This window comes from Hydra vulgaris, chromosome 02 (assembly GCF_038396675.1).
Source record: "Hydra vulgaris chromosome 02, alternate assembly HydraT2T_AEP".
Lineage (NCBI taxonomy): Eukaryota > Metazoa > Cnidaria > Hydrozoa > Anthoathecata > Hydridae > Hydra > Hydra vulgaris.
This window is the reverse complement of record NC_088921.1, coordinates 13,947,642-13,967,734: the sequence shown is the minus strand read 5'-3', so window position 1 is coordinate 13,967,734 and position 20,093 is coordinate 13,947,642. Positions and strand designations below refer to the sequence as shown.

At 28.6% G+C, this 20,093-nt stretch overlaps 1 protein-coding gene across 1 annotated transcript in view; it reads left to right on the top strand.

The window, feature by feature from the left end:
• LOC136075863 (uncharacterized) overlaps positions 1-20,093 on the top strand; it is a 63,088-nt gene that overhangs the window by 7,870 nt on the left and 35,125 nt on the right. Inside the window, exons 3-4 of the mRNA XM_065789300.1 lie at positions 2,150-2,225; positions 6,569-7,181. Of these exons, the coding sequence (XP_065645372.1) occupies positions 2,150-2,225; positions 6,569-7,181 (689 nt within the window). The remainder of the gene's footprint in view (positions 1-2,149; positions 2,226-6,568; positions 7,182-20,093) is intronic.

Here is a 20,093-nt window from a genome sequence, read left to right as displayed (position 1 = left end):
AGAAAAGTGAGAGAGCCCTTAGAAATACAGTTTCACCAGTGTTCTCCAAATGATGGCGGCCTGAATGAAGACGACGGTGATTACGTCACACCGTCGTTTTGGAAACCTTATTTTTCTTTTTTAAGACGCAAGAACACATTACATTGAAGTTTTATTATTTGTTTATTTTTTTAACGGTTTTTAATATTACTTGAATAACGAGGGTATATATAACCCCTTGAAATAATGTAATTTATTATAAAAAAATTATAAGGATAAGTTTACATACTATACCAGATGTTTCAACTTAATTAAATTTGATAACACATATTTCTTATTTACCGCCGCATTAGGAGAAAACTGCATATAGAAGAAATTTCCTTTTCTTCCAGGTACATTTACATTTTGGTAATTAGAGATTTAATATGAAAAGATCAATAAATAATACATCATTATCTTGTCGCGAACCAAATAAAAACTGATCAATAAAATATTTGAAGATAAGATTGTGCAGCACCTTTAAAAAAAATGTGCTTCACTTGTTCGGAATTATTATGGAGAATTCGTAGCTGAAGATGGTCAAAATCTCGATGAAAGCAATTATTATTGCAAACCGTGTTTGGAAATTGAAGAAACCAAATTAGATAATAAAAAGCCTGCCCATTTGTCGAAATTCATTCAGTAAAACGTTCTACATCAAATGGAAACATGAAAAATCATTTGTTTTTAGTTAATGCTCACAAAACCAAACTTAAATTTTATTTTTATAGATTTAAGTTTGATTTTGTGAGCGCTTACCCTAATAACATTTGCATTATTTATATGGTAATGAATGAATAATATAGTTAAATAAATGAATAATATAGTTACGTTAATTGGTGTTAACTCTATATATGTCTGACTTTATATAGAATTACGGCGTTTTTAGCAATTTTTATGGAAATATTTTCAATTTCTTATAACGTTCAAGTAATTACTAGAATATAAATGCTTTTCGCCAGTTATTTATATAAACTTCCGTCGTTATTTTTAACTTTATATACTCTTTCGAAATTTCTTCTCTTTAATTAATTTTTTCACTTTTTTTTGAATGTCAAAGAATAAAAATTGTTTCTAATAATAGACTCAATCTAAATAAATTTTTAATCAAATAATAGTTTAACTGAATATCATCTTAGTAAGAGCATGACACAGATTTTAAATATTAAAAATGCTTTCATTTTGAGCAGACTTTCATCTTGAACAGACTTACTATAATTAGTAATGGTTGACAGCACTTTGAGATTTTTATAGGTTAATGTTTTTTTAGATTATTTATATATATATATATATATATATATATATATATATATATATATATATATATATATATATATATACATATTTATATATATATATGTATATATATATATATATATATATATATATATATATATATATATATATATATATATATATATATATATATATATGTATATATATATATATTTTTTTCCATTTGCAAGTTTATGATTGTTTTTGATTAAACTTTATACTTTTTTAACGCGATATATATATATATATATATATATATATATATATATATATATATATATATATATATATATATATATATATATATATATATATGTAAATTATGTTAGTGTATTTTACAAATAGAGTGCTCTATGTTCTTAAAGAACAGAGCAATAATAAATTAGTAAAAAACACTTATCTAACTTTTATCTTCAACTTTAAGAAGAGTTCTTCCTGATGATCCAGCAATGGTGAAACTTAAAGTTGAAGATAAAAGTTAGATAAGTGTTTTTTACTAATTTATATATATATATATATATATATATATATATATATATATATATATATATATATATATATATATGTATATATATATATATATGTATATATATATATATATATATATATATATATATATATATACATATTTTTTTTCTATATGCAAGTTTATGATTGCTTTTAATTAAACTTAATACCTTTTTTAGCGCTTTTTAAAACTTTTGTTTTATGCTTAAAAGTTAGTTAAGTATTTCTTACGTAATAATGAATAATATTAAAAATTTTTTTCGTCTCTAGTCTCTGATTGACTTTTAATTTAAAAAATACAATTTTTCCTTTGTTATTTAATTTTTTTTTGTAAATTTTTAATTTTCAGAAAGTTGTTTAATAATGAAAATTGTGAATTATATGGACTTTTGATGTACAAGCTTAAAAAAGAGGTAGCTCAGTTGGTAAGAGTGTTAAACTAAAATGTTAAACTTACTCAGATCTTAATCCAAATAAAGGGATTGGCCATAAATTACGTAACACTCTAGAGGGGCAAGGGTTAGTTGTTTTGTGACAACTTGTACGAGACTTGTTAATAAGGAGTTGCGATGTTGTTACGAAAAAAGTGAGGGGTCAACCACAGTAAAAAAAATTGCGTTACGTAAATTATAGACGACCTCTAAGTTGTGGAATGCAAGTTTAAATTAGGTGTTTCCTACCTCGATGCATAATTTTTAGGTACAAAAAAATGTTCATCAATAACTGAGGCTGCTTTGGATTAGTTTTCTAAGAGTATTTGAATTTTTTTTTGTGTCTGGCAAAGATGGTGCTTCAAGAAGTATGTGAATAAGGTGCTCCAAGGGCGCTTTAAAAAAAAAAGGTCTTACCGCTGCGCCCATGCTGCTTAAAGCTATTTCTTTGCTCAGCAAATAGTATCATCGGATGTATATATATATATATATATACATCCGATGATGTATATATACATATATATATATATATATATATATATATATATATATATATATATATATATATATACATATATATATATATATATATATATATATATATATATATATATATATATATATATATATATACACACATATATATATATGTGTATATATATATATATATATATATATATATATATATATATATATATATATATATATATATATATATATATATATGTATATATATATATATATAAATGTATATATATATATATATATATATATATATATATATATATATATATCTATATATATATATATATAAATGTATATTTATGTTTCTGCTTTGTGATCAAAGAAGCCAGTAGGGCTTCAAATAAAGAGCATTTAACTTAGAAGTTTAAGCCTCTTTCCTTACCAATCGATACATCATTAATGTATAGATCAAAGTCATTACGTTTAGATTTTTTTTTTGATTTCCATAATAAATATAGACTTTATTTATAATATTGATAAATTAAAAATATATATTTTAGTTTTCAAATTAGTTTACTTTGAAATAAATTGAGCTCTAATGGCCAATGGTGCATGATTGTTTTGTTTAGTACTTAGTTTTGAAGTTTTTTATTTTTACTGTTTGAACCCATTGTTATAGTTACTGTAAGTAACCATAGTTACTGTAAGTAAAAAGCTTTCATCTCCAAAAATCAAAATCAGGTTTGATTTTGATAAAAAAACATTTAAAAAAAAATCAAGAATCTTCAAAGTTTACCACGTTTTTGTTTGTTGGTGCACCAACACCGCAAATTGAACGCATTTTTTATTTAATATGTATTTGAAAAAATTTATTCTCTAAAAAAATTGATTATACACATAGCAAATTTATATTATAATAAAAGATGCACTGACAGCTACTAAAGATAGTTTATTATTATTAAAATGTAAATGAAATAATTTGAAGCAATAAAGTAAAAGTACCACGAACCGGACGCAAAAACGGACACTTATCAAAAAACTAATCATCTTCACTAAAAATAAAGATATTTGCAAAATTTAAAAATGTTTTTAATTCTTAGTGTGTGGAAAATTATAAAATTTCAAAAAAAGATTATTCAGATGATTGCTTTAATAAGATATTTAAGTTTAAACAAAATCTAACCACTAAAAATCAAATTTATTTTTGGAAATTAGATTCTTAGCATGAAAGGTTTAAAAAGGCAATTTAAAAACGTAGGAAACTAATTTGTTGGAAATTTTCTGCTAATTTCAAAAATAGTTTTAAATTTTCATAATCTTTAAAAATGTTAATATATTATGAGGAAAATAAGATTTTTTTTCAGTTTTCATCTTAATTCGAACACAATAAATCCACCCTAAAATCAATTAAAATTTAATAGTTTAACCTATTTATTATTTTTTCACTCTTGTTTAATTTTTTTATTATGTTGAATTTATGTTATTTCTTTTTCACACTGACTGAATATTTTTCATACTTTTGTGTTAACTAATTTTGTACTTTTGCACTTATACTGTTTAAGATAAAGTGCAAAAGTACAAAAAGTAATCATAAAAGTGCATCGTTTCTTTAATTTCAAAAATCTGTAACTGAATTGAATTTACTAAACTTATAATGGCAAAAAATAAAAAAACGAGAAGCCTTACACTGAGAAGAAAATAAAAAAAGCATTGAACAAGATTGAAAATGGCGAGTTAAGCTTAAGAGGCGCAGCTCAATTCTACCGCTTACCAAAATCAACGTTATCCGACCGAAAATCAAATAAGACTTTAGTAATTGTTAGTGACAACACAACAAAATTTAGCCTTTTGTCTAGTTAACCATGGTTCACCTTCTTCAGATGCTTGGCCATTGGGGGTTTTGGTAGACGATTAGACCAAGTCTAAAGTTTAGTGAGAGACTATTTAATTGAAAATGATGAAACGTGTTTGTTCAAAATTGGAACGCCTAGTCACAAATGGTACAAAGTATTTATGAGTCGATGGCACTTAAAACTAAGCGAAAGAACAGCAACAAACATCGCATCTTAGAGAGCAGAGTCATGCACACCAGAAATTATTGCCCGTTATGTTGATGTTTTGAAAAAACATTTTGATTTAACAAAAACGGGTTTTAGTAAAGTGGAATTGTGATGAAACTAGTTTCAATGGTGACAAAGGCGATGAGAAAGTAACTACCTGAAGAGGTGCAAAGCGTTACTAGTATTAGCTGGAAATAACGAAAAAAAAAACTACACTGTTCTTAATTGTGTTAATGGTGACAGATTCCTTCTACCACCTTTTATTGTTTACAAATCAAAGAATCGACTCTATGATGATTGGATTAAAGGAGGCCCACCAAACACACTATACACAAAATCACCATCTGATTGGATGGAAAGTAATCAATTTTTGCAATTGCTCGATGAAACGTATATTCCTCATATTCAAAAATGATGATGGTCAACATATTTTGGATAGCCACAGAACACACGTGTCACTAAGCGTAGTCTTAAAGTGTAAAGGAAACAATATAACACTAATTTGCCTTCTCGCCCAATCATCTCACATTCTGCAGCCTCTTGATGTTGGTGTATTATGCCATGTAAAAGATGTTTAGCGTGATATTTTAAAATTTTTTTCCGAGTTGCACAGTTGTATAGAAGCAACAAAGCTTAACTTCGTACTCAAATTATTGCTTGTTTTGTAAACACTTGGCTCTTTTCATTAAATCAAGACAACATTGCCAAATTAAAATAATAAGTTTGTCAAACTTTTAGTAACACCTTAATAACATCATCAGCAGTTTCAAAATCACCCAAGTTCTTTGCCTGAAACTGCTCAACAAATGCTAATCTTAATTCCGCTTGCAACTGCAACTTCAATTTCAACTTTAAACTTAACTTCTCAAGAAGAATTGGCGAATTGTGTAAAAATCAGTCTTAAAAGAGCTCTCTTCAAACAATTTCTTGAAGCAAAAGCTCAAGCTTACTTATTTATATATATACATTTTTTTTCTGTTTGTATTACTATTATGTGCATATTTTAAGAATAAAAATAAAAATGTTGAATTTATCAATTCATCAATATTTTTTTCATATAATTTGGAACTGTCCGCTTTTAGGGACAATTTTCCGAAGAGCGGACACTTTTTTAAAAATTAAATCTTATTTTCCATAGAAACTTGAATTTTTTTTTTACACTGCAGAATTGCTTTCATAAACAACTATATTCCAGAAAAAAAAATCTTATAAAATCTCAATATTAAAAAAGTTGTTTAGCTTTTTTGAAGAGTGTCCGGTTTGCGCTACTTTTAATCTACTAGAGTTGTTTTTTGATGAGAGGTGTTTTTTGATGAGAGTTGTTTTTTGATGAGAGAGTTTTTTGATGAGAGGCTTTTAAAAAGTAGTTTAGCTTTTTTTTTTTTAAAAAAACAGTGATTAAAAAAAATAATAAACCGTGATAAAAGGTCATGCATAAAATACGTCACACAACTTTTGACCGTTTGTGATCCCTTTCCCCTCGTCACAACATCGTAACTCTTTAGTAACAGGTCCCGTATGAGTCATTACAAAACCACTAATTTCTCTCCCCCTCCCTCTTCTCTGGAGCGTGACGTAATTTATAGACGACCCCTAAAACCTTATATACTAAATATTATTTTTACAAAGTTTCTGAAAGCAAGAATTTCATACTTAAATAAGTTTTTAAAAGTAAACTTTTTAAATGATCACGACAAATTTTGTTCTGTTCTAATGTTATACTGACAGCATATATATGTATGCAAGTGATATTGTGAGTTTTGTAGAACCGCTTTTTTACGATGTCTAGCAATTTTTACTGATCATTAACAGCTTAGACCGATCAAAATTTCAATCAGATCAAAACCAACGACAACTAATTGGAACGTCTCCAAAATAAAAAAAGACTCAGTGAATATGCGATTGTTGATTAAAACTAAAAAACTTATTTTATTGATTATTTTTGCTTTTATTTGTATCATCTTAATAAACTTAAATATTACGATTGAATATAACAATAAGAATCGCTATAACAACGAGAATAGTGCTAATAATGAAGAACTTCGCGATTATAATATCAGTTATCGTGAATACAATAAAACTTATGGTGAATATATAAAAGAGGATCGTGAAAGTTCAAATGATCAATTAAAAGATAATTTGATAGTAGACATTAAAACTATAGAAAAAATACAAAAAAATCGCATAAATAAAAGTGCGTGCGTATTACCGTATCTCAATCCAGTTAGCCCTGATATATTGCATTTTATTCAAACACCTCACCTTAATTGTTCGGTTAGACGTTATGGAAGAATTACTAATGATGGCTGGTTCATATTAAAATCAAATAATGCTAGTGTTTCGACAATTACCATAAAGTATATTTATCGCAAGACAGATTTTATTGTAAAGTTTTCAGATGCTATCTTAGTGAAACTCAAAAACGGTAAAATTAATTTTTTTTTTATTGTATTTCTTAAATTTACAACTTTATAATGGACAAAATTATTATACGCCTTGCATTTTTTCCATGTTTAGCAGACTTATCTATTATTTAACGTAATTTGACCATATTCAACACAGTTAATCTCGGGTGATGTTTCTGGAATCTATGGTAGGCAGACAGAGTTTTTCAATACAAATAACTTTATATCTCTAAGTACTCAATCTAAGTACTCTAAGTACTCAATCTAAGTACTCTAAGTACTCTAAGTACTCAAATATCTCTAAGTACTCAATTCGATTAGAAAAATTTAATAAATTTCAAAAATTTAATTTTTTCATAGACTCATATCGTCTATATTTTTTTCAAACATTCTAAAAAATTGTAGATAATAACCGAACATTTTTAGAAAGCTCGGATATAAAAAAGTAGCGAATAAGTACTGCTTAAGTCATTTTTTTGTAAAATAATTTTGTAAACTACCTGTCCAGTAGGGTGGAGTGAATTTTAGTTTTTTTTACAATTCGTTTAGCCTGGGTGTGCAAAAGTTGTCTATTCATTTCAGAAATACTCTGGTAAAATATCAATGCTCTAGGAAATTATCTTGAGGTGCCTCAAGACCTTTAAAATTTTAATGGGTCCCTAATATTACGTAAAAAATTTTTTTTCAAAAGTATGTCATTTTGGGTCTCAAAAGAAGCAAAATTTTATAAAAATTTCAAAAATAACAATTATTTAAAAAAAAGTTGTTATTATATAGTTTATTGCAGAAAAAATGACCTTTTAAACTAAAAATGAAAAAAGTTTATTTTTTTTAATTAAAATTTCAAAAAAATCTTATTAAAATGTTATTGGAAATTTATTCAACACCGAACACTTCTATACTTATTCCTTACACCAATATTTTATAAAAAGCGATAGAAAAATTATTATAGTATATACATAAAAAGACAATAAATATTGTCTACTTTTTGAAATTATGACCATTTCTATACTTATTTTTTACATAGTCGTTTTGTTTCAATAATTTTTAGTAAGTGGTAGAAAATCTTTAAAATCTTTGTTTTGAATTAACGATTAATGTTTAATAACTTATTGTAAAGATAGCATTAACTTATTGTAAAATTGTAAACTTAGTGTGTTAAATACACAGACCACTAATTACCTAAGCGCATTAATAACATAAAATCATCTTTATCGTGACATATGAGCAACAATTTCCCTCGGTGTTTTGATGTTTTTAAAAAGTTTTTTTAAAAATTCTCTTTTTTTTGTTATAGTATATAATATCTTTATATATGTTATGTATATGTATATACATGACATATAAAAATATCTTTATATACGTTGTTTACTTTATAAAAAGGCAAATAATTGTTATTAATTAAAATTAAGGAGATATTCGAAAATGACGAAATGCAATTTTCATGTAAAAATACATTTTGTAATAAAAAAAAGTGCTGCGACTTGCATATGGCTGCAATGAGTAGCGGCAGCAGCAGCGGCAGCATTAAGTTCAGTATTAAAATATTATATATAACCTAGATTGAAGTCCGAAATCTTGATTGCTTAAAAAAATGTCGGGTGCCCAATTATCTAAGTGGATTAGAAGTAGTGATCCCTAAAAATCTTTATTCGAAAAATTTTTTGGATCTAGCATAACTATTTTTAAAAAGATTTCAATTTTTGTGTGTGCTCATTATATCCTAAATTTACCTAATAATAATTGATATCATAATTAATAATAGATATTATAAATAATAATAAATATTATAAATTGATAATCATAGTATAATAAAGTGATAGTATTGTTAAACTTTATTTTGTAATACGCGTATAATTTGCATACCAAGCGCCCACCTGGCACATTCAATTTCACTTTCAAAATGTACACCCATATAGACACGTGTTAGTGACGAATACGTGTGTATTCGGATCGAATAGACAAGTATTCGTCTTGGTGTAAACCAAAACCATGTTAATTTTGCGAGCAGTTTGACACGATTTAATCACACCTTCTTTGTGGTTTTAAAGTTAAGTTTAAATATCGCGTGGTTTTATTACTGATTTTACATTTGTTACTTAATATATAAAATAACAGTAAAAACAAACTAGAAAATTATTTCTATATAAGGGAGAAGGAGACAGTTTTAGACTAGTTAAAGACAATGCAAAAATAAAGAAAATACAAACTTATCAAACAAGTTAAATATATTAGTTGATCGGTAATACATTTGCACGAAACGTCACAAAATTTTTAGTCAATTAGCTTTTCTACAAACTTTTAATGATTTTTGAGTTTTTCCTGAGTTTAAAATATTTATAAGCAAGGATTTAATGAGGAACTTACTTCTCCAAGGAATTTATTTTTTACATTTTTAGTAAAAGGGACATGTTCTACGATATAAATAAAAAGTTCAATTACAAGATATAAAATTTTCAACAAAAATTTGTGGAATATATTTTGAAATCAGCGTTGAGGCAGCGTTGGGCAAGTTTCATGTGACACATTTGGACGTACTATTTTTATTATTATTATTTTTTTAAACATCTTCGCTTCCAACAAGACTGCAAGCAGCCTCTAATTAAAGTTGGAAGTTACTGAAAGAGAAAAGATGAAGATTGTAGAGCAAGAAAACGATTGACGGACGAATTAAAGGATTGCAAATTATATGAATCAGGAAAGCAAGATAAAGGAAACAAATTCCAAAGAGCTAATGTTCGAGGAAAAAAACTAGACGAATAAGCGTTTTTGGACCACTTAGGAACTGTCACAGAAAAAGGATGAGACTTAATTGAATGACAAGTAACACGAGAATGAGTTGTAGTTGATGGCAAAAGAGACGCTTGCTCTTTAGAGCAGTGCCCATTATAGTATTTGTAGAACAGAGAGACGGAGAAGACATACTTTCTTCCATCGTCTTCATGAAAAGAGACTCATCCCATTAAATCTTCCAATTTTAGTTGTAAATAACTCTTGTATAATAAGAGAGCGTTCATTGTTATTTCTTAGTGTTGTTATTGATGAAAATGTGAGTTGGAAGGAGCACATAAATATAATTCAAAATAAAATTTCGAAAAATATTGGTCTACTTTACAAAGCTAAGCAGTTATTAAATCAAACCTGTTTAAAATACATTTATTTTTCATTTATTCATAGCTACCTAAGTTATGCAAACGTTGCCTGGTGTAGTACTAACGTAACTAAAATAAATAAACTATTAATTAAACAAAAGCATGCTTTAAGAATTATTGGAAATGTAGATCGTTTCTCACACACTAAACCTCTATTCATTAAATTTAATATTCTCAACGTATTTCAACTAAATCTTTATCAAATTCTTATTTTTATGTTCAAAGTTAATAAAAAAATAGCACCTATTTTATTTAACTCTTTTTTGGAAAAAATTTATCATCTATACCCAACACGATTTTCAGAAAACAATTATGTTCAACCTAAAACCTATTACTCTGTTACTAAGTTCTCAATTGCTAACAGAGGTCCTAAACTATGGAAATGCTATTAAATAATGAGTTAAAAACTATTTCTTCTATTAAACAATTTAAAAACAAACTTAAGCAAAAGCTTTTAATAAATGACAACGAATTAAAATTTTTCTGAAGCCTTTGATTAGGAGTAATCACGTTTGTCTATTTCTTTATAAATATGGTTTAAATATATATTCTATATACATTTCAATTTGTACATTATGACGTTTTTTTTTATCTGATATAATAAACTTTACATATATAAAAGACACATTAAGATACTAAAAATGTTTTTAAAAAATGTTTTTTTTGTTTGTTTGTTTGTTTGTTGTTCGTGTATTATCTGTTATTTTATGATTTAAATTCAAAAGGTTTATAAAGCTAAAACCAGTTAGGAAAAAAATAATTTAATTAAAATAAATAAAAAATCTTTGTATACTTTTGGATATAGTACACTGTAATATAGCGTAAAATGTTTTTTAGTTTTTATTTATCGTTATTTTATTTTAACGCAACGTTTTGTTTAATGTTTATTTAACGAGTTACTTTGTTTTGTATTTTTGTTATTGACATTTTTATTCAAAGGGGCTTGGTGATAAGACAGAACTTGTCTTCTTCTTGCCCCAGCCATGTATTTATATATTTGTATTGCATAAACTTGTAAACTTTTCTTATCGGCGAAATACATAATAATAATAATAATAATAAAAATAACATTACGACAATCTGATAATGGTTAGAGGTTGGCTGCAAGAGCAGGTCCAACTATGTTTACAATGCGTTTTTGAACCTTGTCTAAAAGAGAAAAAGCATCATTAGAAGATCCGCCCCAGATAAGGCAACAGTATTCCATACAAGGCCGGAGTTGAGATTTATAGAGATAAAAAATAGAATACGAAGTAAGAAAGTGACGAGCTCAATAAAGAGATGCAACCTTAGCAGATGCTAATTTTGCAACTGATTTGATATATGGTTTCCAAGAAAGATTAGAAGTAAGAGTTAATCCTAGGAGATGAAGAGTAGATGACTCATCGAGTACATCACTGTTTATAAATATAGGAAGATCTAAATTATTGCGATAAAGATTGGCTGAAAAAAATTGAGTTTTATCTGTATTGAAGTTCACCAACCACTGTGAGCCCCATGCTGTAGCAGAAGTGAGATCCTTTTCAAGTTCAAATGCCCCCTCCAAGCAATCAGAGAGTGTTGGTTTTTTATCACAACAAGAATAAAAGGTAGTATCATCAGCAAACAATGCTGAATAATACTACCATTTAAATAAATTAAAAAGAGTATTGGGCTAAGGATAGAACCTAGAGGAATCCCTAAAGTTACAGAATAAGAAAAAGAGTGTTGTCCATCGAGGACAACTTTTATACTACGATTGGAAAGGAAGGATTCAATAATCTCAAAGATGTTGCCGGATACACCATAAAAAGAAAGCTTATGGAGAAGACCAGCATGCCAAACTTTATCAAAAGCTTTAGAAATGTCAAGAGCGACGGCCTTACCTCTCCACTTTTATCTACTGCACAATAAAACCTATCAGTTATTACTGTTAGCAAATCAGCTGTGGAACGAAAAGATCGAAATCCGTATTGATGGTCAGAACGAAAGTTATTAGATTCAAGATGAGAAATTAAGTGTTTGTTAATTAAAGATTTAAAAACCTTGCTTATGATAGAAAGAAGACTTATGGGACAGTAGTTAGACGAATCAGATTGCTCTCCAGAATTTTTAAAGATAGAGATAACAGATGCCGCTTTCCAGCAGGCTGGAAAGCAAGACTCTGATAAGCACTTGTTTAATAGTTTTGAGAGTATAGACGACAGCTCCGGAGAACATCTCTGCAAGACAATAATAGGTAAGTTGTCCGGGCCACAAGCTGTAGAAGAGTCTAGGCAGGAAATCACTTTAGATACAGATGCTGGAGTGATATGAATGTCAAGCAATGGATCAACCTGTTTGTTGGCAAAATCAGGTAGAACGCAACTAGTGGAACCAAGAGATGATATTGATGAAAAGTTTTTAGTAAACAATTCAGCTTTGTCTTTAGGTGAGGTGACAAAGTCTGAACCATACAAGAGAGGTGGAGTTAAAGATTTTCTCTTATTATTGATTTATTAAAGACACTCCAGAAGCCTAATTTTTGAGATGAGATACGAGATTTCATGATCTGAGAATGCGGGTTTTGGTGTTAGACAAAACCTTTTTACATTTGTTTCTAGCAGTAATAAATAGACGTCTGTTTTCTTGAGAATTGCTTTGCTGATAAATATGGAAGTAACAGTTTCGATTGGCAATCGCAGCAACACAGTGTGAGGAAAACCATGGAGGAGAGTGAGGCTTGACCTGGATTCGTAGCAATGGAACAAAAGATTTCATGCCAGCCTGAATCCACGAAGTTATGTATAAAGCACATTTGTCGACAGGAAGACAAAAAGTTTCTACCCAAGAGCCATCACGAAGAAAATCATGGAAAGAATCTCAGTCAGCTTTACTGTAGTTGTAAGAGGTTCAATAATAGGGGGATTTAGGTGATGAAGAAGAATGAAATATTAGAAGTATTTAGAGAGATCAAGCTGTGATCAGATGCACCTAAGGGTGAATGTGGAGAAACTGAGCACTGACTAGGATCAGAAACAAGACATAAGTCGACTAGAGAAGGTAAATGATTCGGGTTATCTGGAAAGCGAGTTGGAAAGTTGACTATTTGAATTAGGGATTGGGAAAGGCAAAAGTTGTGGGCTTTAATGCCTGCAGAATCACTGACACTAGAGCCAAGCCATTCAGAGTGGTAAGCATTAAAGTCACCGACAACAACTATATTTGCTGTTGGATAAAGAGAGAGGGCTTGGTCAATATAATCAGAAATAATATCAAAAAGAGTGCAGTTTTGAGATGAAGGAGATCAATATAGAACAAAGAGAAAGGCAAGAGAGTGAAGTGGTGCTAAACAAAAGCACATGAAAGAATAGTCTGTGGATTCAAATCTAGTTTCACGACAAATGGGTGAATTCTTACGAATGTAGATGCCCAGGCCAAGCATGTGACTATCGGAGTGTTTACGAATTAAAGGAAGATAACCATCAACACTAATATCACAAGATGATACAGCTGAACTCAAATTAGTCTCACAAAGAGCAAGTAGGTCTGGTGAACTTTGCAAGAGATAAGACTCAACAGAAGAAAAGTTACTTCGAAGACCACGAATATTAGTAAATGATAGATTTAGAGAACTTGGTGATGATGATGGTTTTTTGTGTTTTATGGTTTGTGGTACTTTATTCATTTTTAAATTAGATTGAAAAATTTACTCAAAACATAGATGTACTCAGAACACTGTTTAATAGCCCAAACAATTGCCTCATTACTACTAATAAACCCTAAGCTGTAACAAAGGGCTCTAATGTGGCCTCCGCAATGCACACCAAAAGTACAAACAGGGACGTCATCCATGCGCAACATTGCAGTGTTAATACTTTGATATTTTTCAGCTGTTGATGGAGTCAGTCTCTCTGAGAGCTTCCACGGAGTTCGAGAAACCTAACTACCAGCCGGCCTTAGAACCATAAAACTGAGTTTTAGAGCTGTACCCTCATTAGGAGATAATAGAATGAGTTGCCTAGTCATAAAAACAGAGATACAAGCAAAACTCATGCATTGAGTCAAGAAGATCCAGCATTCAACATCCTAAACTGGAAACAATGTATTAAAAAAACAACTGCGCCAGACTGTTTGTAAGGAAGTATAGATAACTTTTGTACGAAATTTATGCCGTTTATTTTTTATTATTGCTAAATTTCGACATGCTTATAAACGTACATACAATATAAACATACAACGATATCAAGACTTATCCGTTCTACAATTCTTAAAACATTTCACTTAATAGGCCGGTTGAATATTAAACGAGCAATTGCTTTTACTCATTAACTGTTCAGCTTTACGTAAATAAAAGCATAACCAATTTTTATTTATGTAGAGCTGAACAATTACTGAGTAAATTGCTTAACTTTACGTGAATAAAAATTTGAGGAAAACTGCCAAAGTTTTTATTTACGTAAAGCTGACCAATTACTGAGTAAATCAATTGCTTATTTTCATGCTTTCATTATATGCTTTTATTCACCCGGCCTAGTAAGTTATTTACTACTTAACAATAATTTAGCCTAATCCTTAGAACACTTTATGAAAAGAAAAAAGAAAATAGAAAAAGAAAATTTACCAAATTTTATTTTTCTGTTTGATTTTATTTTACTGTTTAATATCTAAAAATTAAATGTATTATTTAAAATATTAAAATATTTTTTCAAGCAGTATCAACTCAATAATTTAACGTTGCAGAAAATAGTATTTTAAAAAATTTAATGCATTTAATATATCAAAATTCATTCAGCATCGAAGCTTAGTTGAAAATTTACCAGCAACCGAAAAAGTTATTTCGCTGGATGTTGACGTGGGCTGAATAGCTTTGAGAGCAGCATCAATCTTATTTAAGTTCGATGTCCAAACTCCACTTGCTTCAAACATCCTAAGTTCCATTATTATCTTTGAAAATGGATCAGAACACCTAGTTTTGGGTCGGAAATAAATCAACTTTGCTTTGGAATTGTTGTAACTGTGTCTAAAGGTTATTATTGGCTTCTTCAGCAACTTGATGATTCGACATTGACACTATCCAATAGTTTGTTAAAGTTTTGTTTAAAATTTTGTTTAAAATTTTTACATATTGAATAATTGCTTGATTGATGAACAATTGGAGCCATCGTTTTTTGTGACGTATTTGAGTTAGGGTTTTGTAAATATCTCATTAGTGACACTAAATCCTTGTTGCGTCGCTTATCGTATCGCTTTTTGAGGGAATCTAGCATCAACGCACTTAAGTTAGACATTTGTTCAGAAAGATTTTTGAACTAAAACATGTGAGCACCTTCACTAGTCAGAATAATTGAATTATCCTTACTTAGCTCCTTAACAGCCGATTCAAAAGGTTTTAACACTTCTAAAATATCTCCAAAAACTTTAAACTCGATTTCCTCATAAAAACTATTTGTTCCAATGTCCAAAACTGCTTTTTGAATGTATGGTTTCATTTTTATCAACCTTTCAATCATGGGAACCAAAGATTTCCACCGAGTTTTAATGTCAAGTTTTGGCATCAGTTTTTTATTTGCTTGTTCGAAAACATGCTTTTGCAATATGGAGTTACGAACGCTTGACAATTTAATAAATTTAATCAGTTTACGTGAATCATTCAACCTCGAAATGTTCGGTTGATGCTTCCATGAGCAGTTTTCTCTATGATATCAACAAAAAAATCGCTGCGATTCAATCTCTTAAGATAATTATTGTCATTATAATCAGAATCTGAATCATTATCTTCTTCCGAAGTAAAATTAAAAAGAAGTTCTTTGGAATCGTTTGCATTATCATATTTAACGGCATCTTCTTCATTTGATTCGTCACTCGAATATATTTGGTTTGGTGGTACGTAATTTTTTGTAGAAAACATCGATTACGGCCAGATAAATACGGTGATTGTGGCACAGTTGACTCTCAGCAGGAATTATCCGTATATAAACTATTATTATAAAAACTTTAAACTAACGCTATAATAGCTGTATGAAGGTAATAAAAGCAGTATCATTTACTTAAAAACTTTAAGTTGATGCTACAACTATTATATACCTTTTATCATAAACTTCTTCATGCCGAAATAATTTCGAAGGGAATTGTAATGTTGCAATCGTTAGTAATATTCCAAAATAAATTATACAAATTGTTTAAAGGGAATTGTAGCGTTGCAATAAGTACGATATTAAAAAGTAACTAATTATTACAAATATTTTACAAACTTGTGGTTTGCAAACAGCGTAACAAAACAACTTATATTTTTTGTCATTCATTTACAAAATTCAAGCACAAAAAAAAACATTAGTGAAAATTGCTATCTTTATAAAGTTCAAATTATTAAAATTTTAAAAACCGTGAAAAATCGGTATTGGTAGGTAAACGGTTTCGGAATTGAAAAAATTTAGTTGAATAGCGGTTTTCAATACGGGTATTGAAAACCGTGGAAACTGCAGCTAAAAAAAAATATTTTCTAACATGAATTGAGTTTACACTTTATTTATATGAATAAATATCATGTCGTAAATATATGAAAACACGAATTACATTTACAAAATCTTATAAATAGATATTCATAAAATCTTATAAATAGATACTTATTTGCATCAAAACAAGTTTGTAATACTGAGACCCAATTATTCAGGGCCGTCCCGAAAAGGTCTCGCACGGGGGAAGTTGTATGTGCTTTTTGCCAACTAGAGACACAAATAAATAAAAAATAAAAAATGTTCTTCGATATTTGATATTTGCTAACTATACTTCAAAACTTGCCAACTAAAATACTAAAGGTACAAATGTGCCAACTCAAATGCATATATACAGCTTTTCGAATAGGGTAGGGGGGGGGGGGGAAGTACCCCCAACATCCCCGTTCGGGACGGCCCTGCAATTATTACATAACCATTTAGAATAAAATATAAATTATATATTTATATATATATATAAAAATTCCATTATTTTATTAAGAGCGGATTGTTTATTAGGTCTTGACTAAAATACCCCCAATCCTTTTGTTCCCCTCCCCTCCCCCGAACCTTGTAATTAGCACGCGATAAGAATTTGTATTATTTGATTTTTTTAAATCATTTAATGCTAATAATAAAACATTGAATATTTAAAATAAATATTTAAATAAAAAGTATTATTGCGGTATAGATTAAAATTTTTATTTCAAATAAAATATTACAGAAACATTATTTCAAATAAAATATACCACAATAATATAAATGCATAGACAGTTTTACACTGAAATAAGGAGGGGGGGTGCTAATTTTATTTAAGCGTTTACTCGTAATTTTATGTAAGGATTTTTCGGTAATTTTAAACTTAAACTAGTTTTTTATGACCTAAAATATGGCCTTCAAATATAACAAATGCATACGTTTAATACGCTTTCCTTCCACACTGGACAATATCCGTTTTAAAGACTAAATATCACTGAAATTATATAAAACTTTTTTTAAATCATGTTTTTACAAAAAACTGCATAAATAACATTTAAATAGCTTCAAATAATGCAAATAAATGTTTTTAGAGCAAGCTCGTTATCGTTCTCTTATGTAAACTGTCATATAAATTATCTAATGATATGTAACTTTAAATACTATATACATATATACAGCGGTGGCCAAAAATTAAAGACCACTCATTTTTTAGTTGGTTTCTTAATCTTTAAATTAAAATTAAGAAGATTCTAATTGACATATTAAGTTTTTTTTTTTAAATATTTTGTTAATTAAAACATACGGATTAAAGTAGTATAATTTTTTTAATCTAATTCTAATTAAATAGCGTTTAACTTATTAAAAAACTGATGAGTACTTATAAATCTTCTTTAAATAAATGGGACAAAATTTAACGACCACTATCAAATCTTTAATTTGCACTTTTTAAAAATAATAATCCATTATTTTTTTTAATTGTCTTAATTGCTTATTACGTTGGCTATAAAATAAAATGTCGAAACCTGAGTTTCGATATCAAATAAACATTTATTTTTTGAATTGCAATAAGGATATAAAAATATTGCAAAAATGCGTGCAAAGATCGAAGAAAAAGACAGATACGCGGCTCTTGTATTAAAAGAAGAAGGCTATGGCATCAGACAAATAGCAGAAAAGCTCGGAAGGTCTCACTCTTGCATTATTAACATAATTCAACGATACAAAGTGACCCGGTCAATTAATGATCGTCATAGGACTGGACGCTATAAAATTTTATATGACCGTGATGTTCGCTCGTTAGTGAGATTAATGAAAGAACAGACAAGCATCATCTACAGGCTTGTCTACGAAATGGACACTGTCAAATGGACTGAAAGCAAGCCCTAGAACTGTGCGATGGGTCCTCCACAATTTAAATTATTTATGGCGTGCTGCTGCAAAAAAACCACGCTTAAATAAAAAACAAAAATTTGTCAGGAAAGAGTGGTACAAACTACATAAAAATTGGTCAACAGATCAGTGGAGCCGTGTGGTCTTTAGTGATGAAATGAACGTTAAGGTAGATAACAGAAAAGGTCGCGTAATGTTGCGTAGACTTCCAAGCGAACGGTTCGATGAATCATGCATTTTGAAACGAACAAAACAAGGCAGTGGTTCAATAGGCAATTGAGCCTGTATGAGTACCTGTGGAGTTGGCGTTTTTCATTTATTCGATGGTAGACTCAACAAAAAAAGGTCCATCAAAATTTTGGAAAACTCGCTTATTCCTAGCATTGATTTATGGCAGTTGCAAGATGGATTTATTTTCCAGCAAGATAATGCGCCGTGTCATAAAGCGCATGTTGTTAGCGATTGGTTCCATTCTAATAAAATTCAAGTGCTTCCATGGCCTGCCAATAGTCCAGACTTAAATCCAATAGAGAATTTATGGTCGTGGCTTGATCACAAGCTTGGTAAAGAACAACTTTATAATTTGGAAGATTTGAAATCTTCTATCTCTGATCATTTGAAAAAATGTGCCTAATGAAGTAATCAAAACTTTAATGAATTCAATGCCAGAACGAGTACAAGAGTGCTTAAAAACAAATGGTGGAACAACACGTTTTTAAATTATTTTTTTATTGCTTTTTGAAATATTTTTGAAACTGGTCTTGAAATTTTGTCCAATATTTTTTCCCATTTATATTTTTTACTAGTCAGTTTTTTAATTTTTTAACATTATTTTGTAAAAAATTATATATTCTTTTATAATAAATATAAAATACAACAAAAATTCTTTCTAAAAATGTTTTTCTGTTTTTGATACCTTTTTCCAAAATAAAACTATACAAAGGTTAAAATAAAATTTTGAAAAAAAAAAGAGTGGTCTTTAATTTTTGGCCACCACTGTATATATATATATATATATATATATATATATATATATATATATATATATATATATATATATATATATATATATATATCTTTTAAATTTTTTCTTTTAGAATGTTTTAAATGTTTTTTTTTAAATTAAAACCGAAACCGTGGTTTTTTATATATATGCGGTTTTTTGGAAACTCTACAATAAGCTGAGCAGTTACTCCAAAAACGCTTAAAACAATTAAAGTAAAAACAATTGCTTTTTTTATTCACTCGGCCTATTGCTCCTCAATTTTAAAATCAGTTAATTTATAGTTTTTTGTTTACATATTCTGAAAAAAGTCGTTTACCATTTGCAAAGTCTACTTAGTTTTATGAACAATTGTTACTGTACTGTCAGAAGCTCGCCCCTTCAAGCCCCACAGCCGACGACACGAAGGAGATGGAAGGGCCGTAGAGGAACGTGCCCCCTCCCACAACACTTTTT